Raw genomic sequence first — 16,749 nt, 5'->3', positions numbered from 1 at the left:
AATAGAATATATACATAAAATATATGTATGCTTGTACCAGTCCGCCCCAACCCCCTCCCCCCCCCCCCCCGTCACGGAAATTTTAATCCACACCCCTCTCCCCGAAAATTTCAAACACTCAACCGCCGGAGAACAAAGCAGAGGCGTAGCGACCCTTCCCTGCGCCCGGGGACAAACTTTCGATTTGCATCCCCCTCTTCCCTCTCAAACTTTCAATTCGTTTTTCCAATCCACTTTGGCACCCCTAAGGTAGGCGCCCGGGGACATGTGTCGTCGTCCTCCCCCCCCCCCCCCCTTCGCTATGCCTCAGGAACAAAGGTCTGGAAGAAACACTGCGAGTTTATTCCCACGTTTTCTTTAACTTGCTTTCGCGTCCGGTTCTCCAATCAAATCTTGCGATCGAAATTTCTGGCACTTCCCAGTTAGCTAGCGCGCTGAAATTTTCAGGGAAGCTTTGTTTTGGATGACAATAGAATATTCAATTGTTATTATTACTAAATTGATCCATGGAAACATTTTATTGAGCATTTTAGACCGCTATATAGTTGTGGTAAAAACGTGGGGAGACGATATGGTCGAGTGGTTGGGTACACGATTGCTATCCCACTCGACACGGGTTAAAATCTATGTGTTCTAGTCAGTAACGTATTCACACAACGTGTTTTTTACGAGTTGTCTTTTTACGAGTTGTCTTCGTTTACCCAAAAAAAAAAGTGAAAAGATAAAATCGATAGCAAGATTTTAATGCAAACAAACAGACAAAGACTAAAAAGTAGAAAATAATAATCATTAAAAAAGTTTTTAAAAACCCACGTTTTCTGATTGAACTAAAAAGTAGAAAATAAATGCTATACATCACAATAATGCAAGCGATCACTCTACTATAAGCGATCAAAAACGTGGGGCGCCGTGATTTTCTTACAGTTTCTAATACTATTGACTCTCTACAAGCTCCTTAATAAAAGTCAATAGTATTATCTAATCAATAGTAATATAACTTTTACTTCGGCGCCCCACCTTTTTCATCGCTTATAGTAGAGTGATCGCTTGCATTATTGTGATGTATAGTATTTATTTTCTACTTTTTAGTTCAATCAGAAAACGTGGGTTTTTAAAAACTTTTTTAATGATTATTATTTTGTGCTCAATGCTTTTTATGACGTAATAGAGTCCTTGCAAACACGTGACCTAAATCACGTGATACCTACGCCCGCCGCCACAGTGGTGTACATCAGACGTAAACACAATCAGCTGTTCGCCAGCGCTGGACGTGTTCACCAGCGCTGGGCGTGTTCACCAGCGCTGGACGTGTTCACCGTATGTAAAGAATCGCGCCCGCGGAAAAGGAAAAATATGTTAAAAAACTTGAACTCTTAGGAATTGAAGATCCTTATACAGTTATTGACAGTTTCGTGGATAATATAAATATGTGGCTGAAATTTCTAAATAAAAATACTGTTAGTAATACCGTTTGCGTTTAGAGTTTAAGTAGACGAAGCTGATCAAATGCAGTAATATATTAGAGGTTATCTACTGTAGCAAACGTGAGACCACTTAATTCCTACAAAACCCACACTAGAACGGCTAATATAATCCATGGGTAATAACCAATCTGGGTAGCATGTTATACAATTTAAGACCCTTATAATCCAGCAGGGAAGTAATCAGACACATTAATACTGACGTTCAACCGTCATGATGGCTGCCCCCACCTGTATCTAGCCCACAATAAAACCAAAGAGGAGTCTGCCCTGCCCTCCCCTGAAAATGTCTCACCTCCGTGATACCCAGCCCCACAGAGATAGTATTTCTTATATAATTTTGACCAGCAGGGAGAACAAAGGGGAAAGTCCCACTGCTCTCCCCTCAACACTTCTCACCTCGGTGTCATGTTATGTCATTTATAGCACACACGGCTTATCAGGGGAAAGCATTAAGGCATTAAGAATCTTAACTCTGGACAGCTACACACTAGTATACTAGCTACACACTAGGTGCCTACTGTAAACTACTAGACTGTAGGCCCTATGTAGACCTGCAATTGTATCAATTGTAGACTGGGTCCATTGTTATTATTCTAAACCATCTCACTTATAATGTTTCTAGCTTGATTTGTTTCTTTTATAAACAGTGGATTTAAAAAAAATATTAGCCTAATCATTAACCTAATAATAATAATGTGGTTATTTGTTGTTGGCTGGTATGATCTAGATTGTACTACTAGGCTACAAAAACTTAGTAGACCAATTACTAGATATGAATTTGAATTTAATTAAACTCAGTCCAGTATCAGATACATATTGCTGTAAAAAGACAACAAAGTAGGTAGGCCTTAGTAATTTATTAAAGCCTTCTACTACAATAATATCAACTACATGCTTGTATAAAGTTTTTACAATTTAATTTAAGTAGCAGATTCTAGATCTAAGTCTAGTCATATAATCTATTTCAATTTCAGAAAATTTCGTTTGCTAAAAAAATGATTAGATAATAGAGCGAGATTTTAGATCTTAGAGATAATTAAATGCTTTATTAGGCCTATTATGACTACTTTTGATTTATTATGGGTGTATTTTGAATCGAATGTAGATCTAAAGTAATTAAATTTAAGTAAAGAAGTAGATTCTAGATTCTATGTCTACCCAGCGGAGCCAGGTATAAGCCTACTATTAGATCTTGTTATTCTTATTAGCCTATAATATTACTTTTGACTTTGTCTTTTACTATTAGTATTTGTGAAGGTCGAGCATATTTGTTTTATTAATAGTTATCTTTTATAATTAAAATGAAGTTTATTATTTTACTGTCCTTACATGAAACAAAGTATCGAGAACTGCATTTGATCAGATTCGGCTACTTTAACTCTAAACGCAAACAGTATTACTAACAGTATTTTTATTTAGAAATTTTGTCCACATATTTATTTATACGAAACTGTCAATAACAGTATAAGGATCTTCAATTCCTAAGAGTTCAAGTTTTTTAACGTATTTTTCCTTTTCCGCGGGTGCGGTTCTTTACATACAGTGAACGCGTCCAGCGCTGGTGAACACGTCCAGCGCTGGCGAACAGCTGATTGTGTTTACGTCTTGTGTACACCACTGTGGCGGCGGGCGTAGGTATCACGAACGGACGTGACGTCATATGAAAGGACTCTATACGAATTATTAAAAAATGCGTATAGGGGAGACCACTCCCGCTTTAATGTTTATCTAAATTCTAAGTCAGGAAGTGAGATCATCGTTTTTCTACAATAGTAAACAGTAGCAAACACGGCAGTAAAACAAGATTATTGGTTTTCAATTGACTAAACTTTGAAATTTTAAATAATCCTCTTAAAATAACACTAGAAGAATCTACTAGAGATCTAAACTAGATCTAGACTAGATCTAGATCTAACACATAGATTATCTAGATCTAGGCCTATAGTCACACTATAGTGAGTATAGAGGGCCTATTATATAGGCTAACATTTTTACTATTTTTACTAAAATGATTTTAGTCAAATGTAGTCTACTGACTAAGCGGGCTAAGGCAAGGCCATAGACATACTATAGGCCCCATTTTATTACATATTCATTTATGATTTATGTTATGATTTAATTTACTAGTATTAGGCTAGACTGCCACTGGTTACTGTGGCTGGTGGCTAGACTTATAAAATACAAAATGACTTCAGCAACTTAAAGGCAAAAGTAAAAGACCCAAATCTAAACTAAATAAATTGAATTATACTTAATATTACTTATAGTATTAGTATGCCTTAGTAAATAGTAATTATTAAATTAAGAAGTTACTACACTGAGTAAACTACATACAATACCATTAGAATCTAAGTATTTTATTTATTTAGACAGATCTAGACAAACTTCACAAAGCCTTCCCTAGGCTAGTTGGAGCGGTAATCTAGGCGATAGTATATAGTATAGTATAGATTCTATATTATTATATCATATTTATATTATATTTAGGGCCTAGGCCCCTATATGAAATGAACTTTTTTTTAACAACTGTGTTTGAGACAACTGTGAGTTATTTAATGTGTAAATACAAGGAGCTTCCATCTTTCCAAATACCGTAGTAACTTAGTAGTAAGCCACAGTTTCTGCTTCAAAATTGTCTATTCGCATGTTTGTTGTGTTGATTTTTGTTATAAAATGTGTTGGTTGTCTTAAATATTGGAACTTTTTTCTTTATAATTCTGTATAACGCATTGTTGAGGGAATTGTATAGTTGTGGTGAAAGATATGGCTAAGACACCCCCCCCCCCCTCTCTACTATAATGCCCTGGTGGATTTAGAAAATTAAAAATCTATGAAAACAAAAATTGAGTTAGAACAGTTGTTGTGGGGAAGAAAAATGATGTCACACTTGCTTCTAATTCTATTTTATTTCGCATTCTCAACTTAATATTGAAATCCTTACAATTGATCTGAATGATTTTTCATTGGATTACTTGTTAAATTAAAAAATGGTGACATGCAATTGAAGCTCATCCCCCTGTGATTGTTATTTCTTCAAGCTTGCTATCATGAGATCTTCAGCTTAATGATTCAAACTCCCACCGTATACACCTCTTCTGCCTGTTACAGAAGAAGCTTGTGATTAAGATGTACAGAAACAACATTTGGGTGCTGATAACAGGGGAGGCGACCCTCTCTTAAAGGTGCTTAGTGTTTTATAAAAAAAAACACTATTATTGCTCAAAATGCTCTTATATTACACAAATTGTAGTTCTGAATTAGTTTTGTCACATTGAAACTGACATTTGACAATAAAGAGCTGTGTATTGGCCAAACAGTCAACATAATAGTTTAATTTAAGTCCTCAAAACAAAAACACGTTTTCCTCAAAGGGTGGAAAACATTATTAAATGTCTGCACAGTTTTGAAAAATTGAATTAAAGAGTGTTGAGGGCATCATACAATTTACAGAGAGCATTGAATGAAAGAGTGTTGAGGGCATCATACAATTTACAGAGAGCATTGAATGAAAGAGTGTTGAGGGCATCATACAATTTACAGAGAGCATTGAATTAAAGAGTGTTGAGGGCATCATACAATTTACAGAGAGCATTGAATTAAAGAGTGTTGAGGGCATCATACAATTTACAAAGGGCACCAGCCTACTGGTGTTGTAACATGCCACATAGTGGGCCACATTGATGGTTTATTGTGGGCCACATTGATGATTTGTTGTGGGCCACATTGATGGTTTATTGTGGGCCACATTGATGGTTTGTTGTGGGCCACAATGATGGTTTATTGTGGGCCACATTGATGGTTTATTGTGGGCCACAATGATGGTTTATTGTGGGCCACATTGATGGTTTATTGTGGGCCACATTGATGGTTTATTGTGGGCCACAATGATGGTTTATTGTGGGCCACATTGATGGTTTATTGTGGGCCACAATGATGGTTTGTTGTGGGCCACATTGATGGTTTGTTGTGGGCCACATTGATGGTTTATTGTGGGCCACAATGATGGTTTATTGTGGGCCACATTGATGGTTTGTTGTAGGCCACATTGATGGTTTATTGTGGGCCACATTGATGGTTTGTTGTGGGCCACATTGATGGTTTGTTGTGGGCCACATTGATGGTTTGTTGTAGGCCACATTGATGGTTTGTTGTGGGCCACATTGATGGTTTGTTGTAGGCCACATTGATGGTTTATTGTGGGCCACATTGATGGTTTGTTGTAGGCCACATTGGTCACAGTTCAGCAGTAGTAGGAAAAACAATTTTGATGATATCTTTGTCTGAGAATTTTAAAAAAAATATTTGAAAGTGCATATTCAATATTTTGTAAATTTCTTTTTTTACACACTGTCAAAATACTTTCAAATGCTCAGTAGCTGGGGAGAGAAAACTCCATTAACAACTGTAGCCTTGTTGTTTGTTCTAAGATGGACACAGGCCATCAAATCAAATCCAGAAAGAAAAGCAGGATGAAGTTTGATCAACTGGAGATTTGGCACATAACTTGATGGGACAGAATATTTAATTGTGATGGAGGAAATCCCGTCCAACATTATGATAAGAACAAAGCAGAAGAAAAAAAAGAATAATCCTTTCAAATAATTAAAAAATTATTTTTTAGACCACTGTCCTTATCATTTCTCATATACACTTGTTTCAGATTTCTGGGCATCTTCTGATTGGATCGAGGATTGAGACAACAGTTATCTGCCCCTGAAGCAAATGCTGGACATTTCTTTTGAGATTGTATAAGTGTAAAGAATGAAGGTTCTCATCATACTGCTGAATTTGTTGCTGGTCAAATCTTCTTCTGAGCTTGACTTGGATGCTATTTTCTCCAGTTGAGTCATTTTTTTAGGAAAAGAAATTATTATTCAGGATGTAAGATTGAATTTGAGTAGTTCTTTTAACTATAACATCATTTTTTAATTTTTCAGTGACCGGTCCAACCTATTATTTTGTTGGAGAAGATTTGCGGTTAAGTTTTTCTCTGATAGAAAATGTGTATCAGGAAAATGTCACGTGTACCAAGACGCAACCCCTTATAGTAAGTTGTCACCCTTTTTAACAACATAATGAATACAATGTGAGGATCATATAGAATGTTTTTTACTCCAAGACTGCTGTTCTAAACACAATGATTAGAAGTTTAATAATTATGGACTTAAAATATACCATTCTTCTTGGCTCATCCATCTTTACATTCACTACATTCTGTGGTATTAAATATATTAGCAGCAAACACACTGCTGAATGTGGCAATTAGATAAACTGTCCTTTTTACTCTTTCTATATTTAAAAATTTTTGATCCATTTAACCCCATTTTTGAAGGGATCCCAAGAAACAGTATGTTTTGGGTCAAGTTTTGTCCACTGTGAAGCATCTGAATGTTCCTTGATTGTTCCCAACGTCGACTTGAAGGACAATGGCAGTTACAACTGCTACTACAACTACAGCTTTGAGAGAAATGACTTCAATAAAGAACTTTGTAATGACAGCCCAACAAAATGTGCTATAGGAAATTCGGATGATATCAAAGTACAATGTAGGTTCTAAGTCTCCTTTACATAGACAGCTTTTTCATTGTCTACTTTGTCTATAAAAATTGTCTACTTAAATATTTATACATGCGTTAAGTTCCTTTCATTGGTTGCATTTTTTCTAGTTGATTTTGTCTCTTCGCTCTCTGCCCCAAATTTTAATGAAGGCAAACAAACATGAAGTGTGTGCTGATATACAACTGAAGTGTGATTACATACATCTGTGAGATTGTTAACATTTTAATTTGTCTCAACAGATAGACCAGAAAAGGTGAGAGATTTCACCTGTATTGTGGACCCGTTGAAAAAAGAATTGAACTGTATGTGGAGACATCCAGTGGAGTATGTCTGGATGCATGATAACGATGACGTTGACACAGTAGTTGATGTAATAACAAAGCCTCCTGGGTAATTGAAACTGTCTCAATTGTATCAAAACACAATATATCAAAGACTGCTTTTAAAATCATTTGAGCTGGCAAGCTATTTGTGTGGTACATCAGAGTTTGTAGAATGCCAGATTAAGTTTGGGTGATATTGTGGTACATCAGAGTTTGTAGAATGCCAGATTAAGTTTGGGTGTCCTCACATTTCAGCAGGTCACCAAACTGCTCAAAGACAGGGTGTGTGTGGGAGAGTGTCAACTTGACAGCATGGTATGACATAACTGTCACAGTCAGCAACACTGAACAACTTGTCTCAGCTAGTCAGACATACACACTTCTACCCAGTGACTACAGTAAGTTTATTGTTGACTGTGTCAATAAGTTTATCATTGACTGTGTCAGTAAGTTTATCATTGACTGTGTCAGTAAGTTTATCATTGACTGTGTCAGTAAGTTTATCATTGACTACAGTAAGTCTATCATTGACTACAGTAAGTTTATCATTGACTGTGTCAGTAAGTTTATCATTGACTACAGTAAGTTTATCATTGACTGTGTCAGTAAGTTTATCATTGACTGCCTTAGTAAGTTTATCATTCACATTTTCTTTATCAATGTGTTTCAAATGTGAAAGTTTCCCATGGTAGCTAACGGTAGCTGAGAAAACCTGTCTTGTAATGTCCCCAGTTAAACCATCAAAATACTTTTAATGTCCCCAGTTAAACCATCAAAATACTTGTAATGTCCCCAGTTAAACCATCAAAATACATGTAATGTCCCCAGTTAAACCATGAAAATACTTGTAATGTCCCCAGTTAAACCATCAAAATACTTGTAATGTCCCCAGTTAAACCATCAAAATACATGTAATGTCCCCAGTTAAACCATGAAAATACTTGTAATGTCCCCAGTTAAACCATCAAAATACTTGTAATGTCCCCAGTTAAACCATCAAAATACTTGTAATGTCCCCAGTTAAACCACCAAAATACTTGTAATGTCCCCAGTTAAACCATCAAAATACTTGTAATGTCCCCAGTTAAACCATCAAAATACATGTAATGTCCCCAGTTAAACCACCAACATACTTGTAATGTCCCCAGTTAAACCACATCCTGTGGAGAATTTATCAGCATCAGAAAAAGCCAGTGGGTGTGTCAACCTCACCTGGAGTAGTGCAGGAAACCAGGTGTTTAGGGTCTCCCACCAGTCAACACAAGATGTAACATTTCAGGTGAGTTGTTGGATCCACAAACACAATCCCAAACACAGAACTACAAACACAGAAGAGAATTACAAACATAGAACCACAAACACAGAACTACAAACACAGAGCCACAAACACAGAATTACAAACAGAATCACAAACAGAATGACAAACACAGAACTACAAACACAAAATTACAAACACAGAACTACAAACACAGAATTAGTATTACTATTACGAATAGAAGATTTGTTGTGCCTGCATGATGTGTGAAAGTTGCTAACTGCTACATTGTATTAAAAAAAAAAAACACTACATATATCAACTGTTCTTGCAGGTCTAAGTTCCTTTAACTACAACATATATCACATGGCTCTTTGCCAACACCCAAACCCTTATAACATAATATAACATAATATACCCATCTGTGCTGTAATATGTGTATGATCCCTTATGAAATAATTTCTCAGGTGACTTGTGAAAATTGCTCTGAAAGTTTTTACTTGATGTGTGGTCTAGCCCCCCACTCCCAGCACAACTTCTCTGTCCAGTCCTTTCATGTAGGGAGTCTCCACGGTTACTGGAGTGATGCTACATATCTCTCAGGCTTTAGGATGATGGAAGCAGGTTAGTAAGGGCAACATACAACCTCACAATGACAGCCACACAATGACATACAGCCACACAATGACAGCCACACAATGACATACAGCCACACAATGACATACAGCCACACAATGACATACAGCCACACAATGACATACAGCCACACAATGACATACAGCCACACAATGACATACAGCCACACAGTGACATACAGCCACACAATGACATACAATGACATACAGCCACACAATGACATACAGCCACACAATGACATACAGCCACACAATGACAGCCACACAATGACATACATCCACACAATGACATACAGCCACACAATGACATACAGCCACACAATGACATACAGCCACACAATGACATACAGCCACACAATGACATACAGCCACACAATGACATACAGCCACACAATGACAGCCACACAATGACATACAACCACACAATGACATACAGCCACACAATGACATACAGCCACACAATGACACAATAACATACAACCATACAATGACATACAACCACACAATGACATACAGCCACACAATGACAGCCACACAATGACAGCCACACAATGACAGCCACACAATGACAGCCACACAATGACATACAGCCACACAATGACATACAGCCACACAATGACATACAGCCACACAATGACAGCCACACAATGATAGCCACACAATGACATACAGCCACACAATGACAGCCACACAATGACATACAGCCACACAATGACAGCCACACAATGACAGCCACACAATGACAGCCACACAATGATAGCCACACAATGACATACAGCCACACAATGACAGCCACATCCAACAATGTTGTGACAGCATCAAGACAGTCACTGATACACTTTATCTGACCAGCGCCATCACTGGGACCTAAAGCAACCAATGGAAGTTTCACAAGTTCCAGCTGTTCCAACAACAGCGCTAATGTCAGCATTTACTGGCAGGTAATTGTTCCATGTTAAGTTACCCATGGCCCCACATTGAACTAAATTGTTCTATGTTAAGTTACCCATGGCCCCACATTGAACTGAATTGTTCCATGTAAAGTTACCCATGTCCCCACATGCAGTAGAATTGTTCTATGTTAAGTTACCCATGGCCCCACATACAGTAGAATTGTTCTATGTTAAGTTACCCATTGCCCACATTGAACTGAATTGTTCTATGTTAAGTTACCCATGGCCCCACATTGAGCTGAATTGTTCTATGTTAAGTTACCCATGGCCCCACATGCAGTAGAATTGTTCTATGTTAAGTTACCCATGGTCCCACATTGAACTGAATTGTTCTATGTTAAGTTACCCATGGCCCCACATATAGTAGAATTGTTCTATGTTAAGTTACCCATGGCCCCACATTGAGCTGAATTGTTCTATGTTAAGTTACCCATGGCCCCACATACAGTAGAATTGTTCTATGTTGTTACCCATGGCCCCACATTGAGCTGAATTGTTCTATGTTAAGTTACCCATGGCCCCACATGCAGTAGAATTGTTCTATGTTAAGTTACCCATGGCCCCACATACAGTAGAATTGTTCCATGTTAAGTTATCCATGGCCCCACATACAATAGAATTGTTCTATGTTAAGTTACCCATTGCCCACATTGAACTGAATTGTTCCATGTTAAGTTACCCATGGCCCCACATACAGTAGAATTGTTCCATGTTAAGTTACCCATGGCCCGACATTGAACTGAATTGTTCCATGTTAAGTTACCCATTGCCCCACATTGAACTGAATTGTTCCATGTTAAGTTACCCATGGCCCCACATACAGTAGAATTGTTCCATGTTAAGTTACCCATGGCCCCACATTGAGCTGAATTGTTCTATGTTAAGTTACCCATGGCCCCACATGCAGTAGAATTGTTCTATGTTAAGTTACCCATGGCCCCACATACAGTAGAATTGTTCCATGTTAAGTTACCCATGGCCCCACATTGAACTAAATTGTTCTATGTTAAGTTACCCATGGCCCCACATTGAACTGAATTGTTCCATGTTAAGTTACCCATGGCCCCACATCCAGTAGAATTGTTCCATGTTACGTTACCCATGGCCCCACATACAGTAGAATTGTTCCATGTTAAGTTACCCATGACCCCACATACAGTAGAATTGTTCCATGTAAAGTTACCCATGGCCCCACTAAGTTACCCATGGCCCCACTAAGTTACCCATGGCCCCACTAAGTTACCCATGGCCCCACTAAGTTACCCATGGCCCCACTAAGTTACCCATGGCCCCACTAAGTTACCCATGGCCCCACTAAGTTACCCATGGCCCCACTAAGTTACCCATGGCCCCACTAAGTTACCCATGGCCCCACTAAGTTACCCATGGCCCCACTAAGTTACCCATGGCCCCACTAAGTTACCCATGGCCCCACTAAGTTACCCATTGCCCCACTAAGTTACCCATGGCCCCACTAAGTTACCCATGGCCCCACATACAGTAGAATTGTTCCATGTTAAGTTACCCATGGCCCCACATACAGTAGAATTGTTCTATGTTAAGTTACCCATGGCCCCACATACAGTAGAATTATTCCATGTTAAGTTACCCATGGCCCCACATTGAGCTGAATTGTTCTATGTTAAGTTACCCATGGCCCCACATGCAGTAGAATTGTTCTATGTTAAGTTACCCATGGCCCCACTAAGTTACCCATGGCCCCACTAAGTTACCCATGGCCCCACTAAGTTACCCATGGCCCCACTAAGTTACCCATGGCCCCACTAAGTTACCCATGGCCCCACTAAGTTACCCATGGCCCCACTAAGTTACCCATGGCCCCACTAAGTTACCCATGGCCCCACTAAGTTACCCATGGCCCCACTAAGTTACCCATGGCCCCACTAAGTTACCCATTGCCCCACTAAGTTACCCATGGCCCCACTAAGTTACCCATGGCCCCACATACAGTAGAATTGTTCCATGTTAAGTTACCCATGGCCCCACATACAGTAGAATTGTTCCATGTAAAGTTACCCATTGCCCCACATGCTTATGACCAGGAAGTGCCAGAGTCCGGGAGAAATGGCCACATCAAGGGTTACATCATCAAAGATTCCACGGGCCACATCCTGTACAATGGCCCCTCTAAGGTGGCCAACCTGACCCTACCATGTGACCAACATCATCACCTGACTCTCTCTGCCTACAACAGCGCTGGAGAATCCCAGAAACCCACAGATGTTTTTGTCTTCACACCAGGTCAGATGCTGCCAAGTACCTAACTAATGGTCAAGTCACTTCTTAAATATCTTTTGTTCCAGTCTTGTCTTTTTAGTAGAATAGAAAATAAAAGGTCTTAACCAATTATTTTTCACTGTCAATTTTTTTGTAGTCTTAACTTTGTACTGTATATAATCCAGCTAGTTACTATTAATTGTTATTAGGCAGTCATTTTTCTGTGTATTGAATCTTCCACAACTAACCCTCTATCCATCACAAAATTTAATGTTGGTAAACTACAGCCAATGTGGACAGCATCCTGCTGTCCCTGGAGGTGGCTAGTTACAAGAATGGCTCAGTGATAGCGCACTGGCTGCCTACACATCAGTTCCAGACCATCACCATCTTCAGCTGTTTGCAGCCATGTCAGGTAGGAATCTTGCTCCCCCATCACCAGTCATGTTCCCCCATCACCAATCTAGCTCCCCCATCACGTCATGTTCCCCCATCACGTCATGTTCCCCCATCACGTCATGTTCCCCCATCACGTATCTAGCTCCCCCATCACCAGTGATGTTCCCCCATCAACAGTCATGTTCCCCCATCACCAGTGATGTTCCCCCATCTATCACCAGTGATGTTCTCCAACCACCATTCATTTTCCCCCATCCATCACCCATCTTGCTCCCCCATCCATCACCCATCATGTTCCCCCATTGATCCATCACCCATCTCGTTCCCCCATCCATCACCCATCATGTTCCCCCATCCATCACCCATCTTGCTCCCCCATCACGTCATGTTCCCCCATCCATCACCAGTCATGTTCCCCCAACCATCACCAGTGATGTTCCCCCATCACCAATCATGTTCCCCCATCCATCACCAGTCATGTTCCCCCAACCATCACCAGTGATGTTCCCCCATCACCAGTCATGTTCCCCCATCCATCACCCATCTTGCTCCCCCATCCATCACCAATCATGTTCCCCCATCCATCACCAATCATGTTCCCCCATCCATCACCAATCATGTTCCCCCAACCATCACCAGTGATGTTCCCCCATCACCAGTCATGTTCCCCCATCCATCACCCATCTTGCTCCCCCATCCATCACCAATTATGTTGAGGGCAAAATTTGTGTAGCAAAAAGACCACATGGATAGTTTTTTGTTGTCCTATATAAAACCATACAAATCCATGTCTCACCTCAATGTTTTTCACTGTTACAATTTGATCACTTAAACTTAAACTATTCCATTGCAATTGTGAAATTGTTTTTTGTTAGTCATTAGTGTGTGGATATTTTTAATAAGCTATTATCTGTAAACAAATTCTACAAACATTGTCTCAATCAATAAGCTATTTTTTGTAAACAAATTCTACAAACATTGTCTCAATCAATAAGCTATTTTCGGTAAACAAATTCTACAAACATTGTCTCAGGATTTGTATTGGGTCAAGAGTCGGAGTGGTGAAAATTTCTTGGACGTTTCCCTTGAGATCCCAGAGTTAAACCTGCAGAGCTCAGACTCCAAGAGATTTCTCTTTGGCATCGCAGCAGTTGACCCTGTCAGCAACTGGTCATCTCCCCTGTACTGGACGCCATGTCTCTACAACCCTGATTGTAAGAAACTTGTTATATGGCCCTGATTGTAAGAAACTTGTTATTTGACCCTGATTGTAAGAAACTTGCTATATGAGATTGTAAGAAACTTGCTATATGAGATTGTAAGAAACTTGTTATTTGACCCTGATTGTAAGAAACTTGCTATATGAGATTGTAAGAAACTTGCTATATGAGATTGTAAGAAACTTGTTATTTGAGATTGTAAGAAACTTGTTATTTGAGATTGTAAGAAACTTGATATTTGGCCCTGATTGTAAGAAACTTGTTATTTAAGATTGTAAGAAATTTGTTATTTTAGATTGTAAGAAACTTGCTATATGACCCTGATTTTAAGAAACTTGCTATATGACCCTGATTGTAAGAAACTTGTTATTTGAGATTGTAAGAAACTTGTTATTTGACCCTGATTGTAAGAAACTTGTTATTTGACCCTGATTGTAAGAAACTTGTTATATGACCCTGATTGTAAGAAACTTGTTATTTGAGATTGTAAGAAACTTGCTATATGACCCTGATTGTAAGAAACTTGCTATATGACCCTGATTGTAAGAAACTTGTTATTTGACCCTGATTGTAAGAAACTTGTTATTTGGCCCTGATTGTAAGAAACTTGTTATTTGAGATTGTAAGAAACTTGCTATATGACCCTGATTGTAAGAAACTTGTTATTTGACCCTGATTGTAAGAAACTTGCTATTTTAGATTGTAAGAAACTTGCTATATGACCCTGATTGTAAGAAACTTGCTATATGACCCTGATTGTAAGAAACTTGTTATTTGACCCTGATTGTAAGAAACTTGTTATTTGACCCTGATTGTAAGAAACTTGTTATATGACCCTGATTGTAAGAAACTTGTTATTTGAGATTGTAAGAAACTTGCTATATGACCCTGATTGTAAGAAACTTGCTATATGACCCTGATTGTAAGAAACTTGTTATTTGACCCTGATTGTAAGAAACTTGTTATTTGGCCCTGATTGTAAGAAACTTGTTATTTGAGATTGTAAGAAACTTGCTATATGACCCTGATTGTAAGAAACTTGTTATTTGACCCTGATTGTAAGAAACTTGCTATTTTAGATTGTAAGAAACTTGCTATATGACCCTGATTGTAAGAAACTTGTTATTTGAGATTGTAAGAAACTTGCTTTATGACCCTGATTGTAAGAAACTTGCTTTATGACCCTGATTGTAAGAAACTTGCTATATGACACTGATTGTAAGAAACTTGCTATATGACCCTGATTGTAAGAAACTTGCTATATGAGATTGTAAGAAACTTGCTATATGACCCTGATTGTAAGAAACTTGCTATATGAGATTGTAAGAAACTTGCTATATGATCCTGATTGTAAGAAACTTGCTATATGATCCTGATTGTAAGAAACTTGCTATATGAGATTGTAAGAAACTTGCTATATGAGATTGTAAGAAACTTGTTATATGATCCTGATTTTAAGAAACGGGCTATATGAGATTGTAAGAAACTTGCTATATGAGATTGTAAGAAACTTGCTATATGAGATTGTAAGAAACTTGCTATATGAGATTGTAAGAAACTTGCTATATGAGATTGTAAGAAACTTGCTATATGAGATTGTAAGAAACTTGCTATATGATCCTGATTTTAAGAAACGGGCTATATGAGATTGTAAGAAACTTGCTATATGAGATTGTAAGAAACTTGCTATATGAGATTGTAAGAAACTTGCTATATGAGATTTTAAGAAACTTGCTATATGATCCTCATTGTAAGAAACTTGCTACATGACCCTGATTGTAAGAAACTTGCTATATGACCCTGATTGTAAGAAACTTGCTATATGAGATTGTAAGAAACTTGCTATATGACCCTGATTGTAAGAAACTTGCTATATGAGATTGTAAGAAATTTGTTATTTTAGATTGTAAGAAATGTGTTATATGACCCTGATTGTAAGAAACTTGCTATATGACCCTGATTGTTAGTGCTTGAACTCTCTGTTTTATATATTTCATACTTAAGTCAAATAATGATAACACATTTAACCTAATCAACAAAGTGATGTCAAAAATTTAAAATACCAATTGTTTCTGTTGAGGGAGTATTACAGTATAAAAGTAAATAGAAGATTTCATTCAAATCATAGTTACAACAGCATTCTGCATCATGTTTTTACATTTGTAAATTTTTTGTTTAACGACAGCTCCGCTACCTACACCAACAATTATGCATGTGAAAGCAGACGTCAACTTTGCAATAATTAATTGGAGTGGGGCGACATGCTCGTATGACACATACAACAAGTTTGCTAAAGTGACGTATTACACGCTACAGATTTGTTCTGCAAGGTCTGGCTGTAGAGCAGGTCAGTACAGATAGACAGACAGACAGACATACAGACAGACAATAGCTGCAACATACAAACATGTCTACAAACAGAAAATGGCTGCGACATACAAACATGTCTACAAACAGAAAATGGCTGTGACATACAAACATGTCTACAAACAGAAAATGGCTGTGACATACAAACATGTCTGCAAACAGAAAATGGCTGTGACATACAAACACATTTTACTTTCTCACACACAGCACACAGAGGACGTGCTGGAGTCCTGTTCAATAATTATCAAATTTTTGCCAGGTTTTTTACACCTGCCTACTTTGTCTGGTCTAGTCTGTCTGGTCTAGTCTGTCTGGT

At 38.2% G+C, this 16,749-nt stretch overlaps 1 protein-coding gene across 7 annotated transcripts in view; it reads left to right on the top strand.

The window, feature by feature from the left end:
• The first annotated feature begins 3,241 nt into the window (after positions 1 to 3,241).
• The window catches only part of LOC131941622 (uncharacterized), a 28,166-nt gene continuing 14,658 nt past the window's right edge, over positions 3,242 to 16,749 (top strand). Inside the window, exons 1-14 of one of the 7 annotated variants that reach the window (XM_059300977.1) lie at positions 3,242 to 3,278; positions 3,972 to 4,091; positions 6,145 to 6,324; positions 6,422 to 6,531; positions 6,817 to 7,030; positions 7,283 to 7,433; positions 7,622 to 7,764; positions 8,515 to 8,645; positions 9,089 to 9,245; positions 10,109 to 10,197; positions 12,273 to 12,471; positions 12,735 to 12,862; positions 13,880 to 14,060; positions 16,252 to 16,413. In XM_059300977.1, the coding sequence (XP_059156960.1) occupies positions 6,246 to 6,324; positions 6,422 to 6,531; positions 6,817 to 7,030; positions 7,283 to 7,433; positions 7,622 to 7,764; positions 8,515 to 8,645; positions 9,089 to 9,245; positions 10,109 to 10,197; positions 12,273 to 12,471; positions 12,735 to 12,862; positions 13,880 to 14,060; positions 16,252 to 16,413 (1,744 nt within the window). In that variant the 5' untranslated portion in view covers positions 3,242 to 3,278; positions 3,972 to 4,091; positions 6,145 to 6,245. Of the gene's footprint in view, positions 3,429 to 3,934; positions 4,092 to 4,522; positions 4,667 to 6,144; positions 6,325 to 6,421; positions 6,532 to 6,816; positions 7,031 to 7,282; positions 7,434 to 7,621; positions 7,765 to 8,514; positions 8,646 to 9,088; positions 9,246 to 10,108; positions 10,198 to 12,272; positions 12,472 to 12,734; positions 12,863 to 13,879; positions 14,061 to 16,251; positions 16,414 to 16,749 lie in introns of those variants that run through there. The other 6 variants (XM_059300976.1, XM_059300979.1, XM_059300973.1 and 3 more) reach the window with 6 other exon arrangements.

Source organism: Physella acuta, unplaced genomic scaffold (genome assembly GCF_028476545.2).
Source record: "Physella acuta isolate Inbredline_101_S28 unplaced genomic scaffold, ASM2847654v3 ptg000367l, whole genome shotgun sequence".
NCBI lineage: Eukaryota > Metazoa > Mollusca > Gastropoda > Physidae > Physella > Physella acuta.
This window is presented reverse-complemented; position numbering and strand designations above follow the sequence as displayed.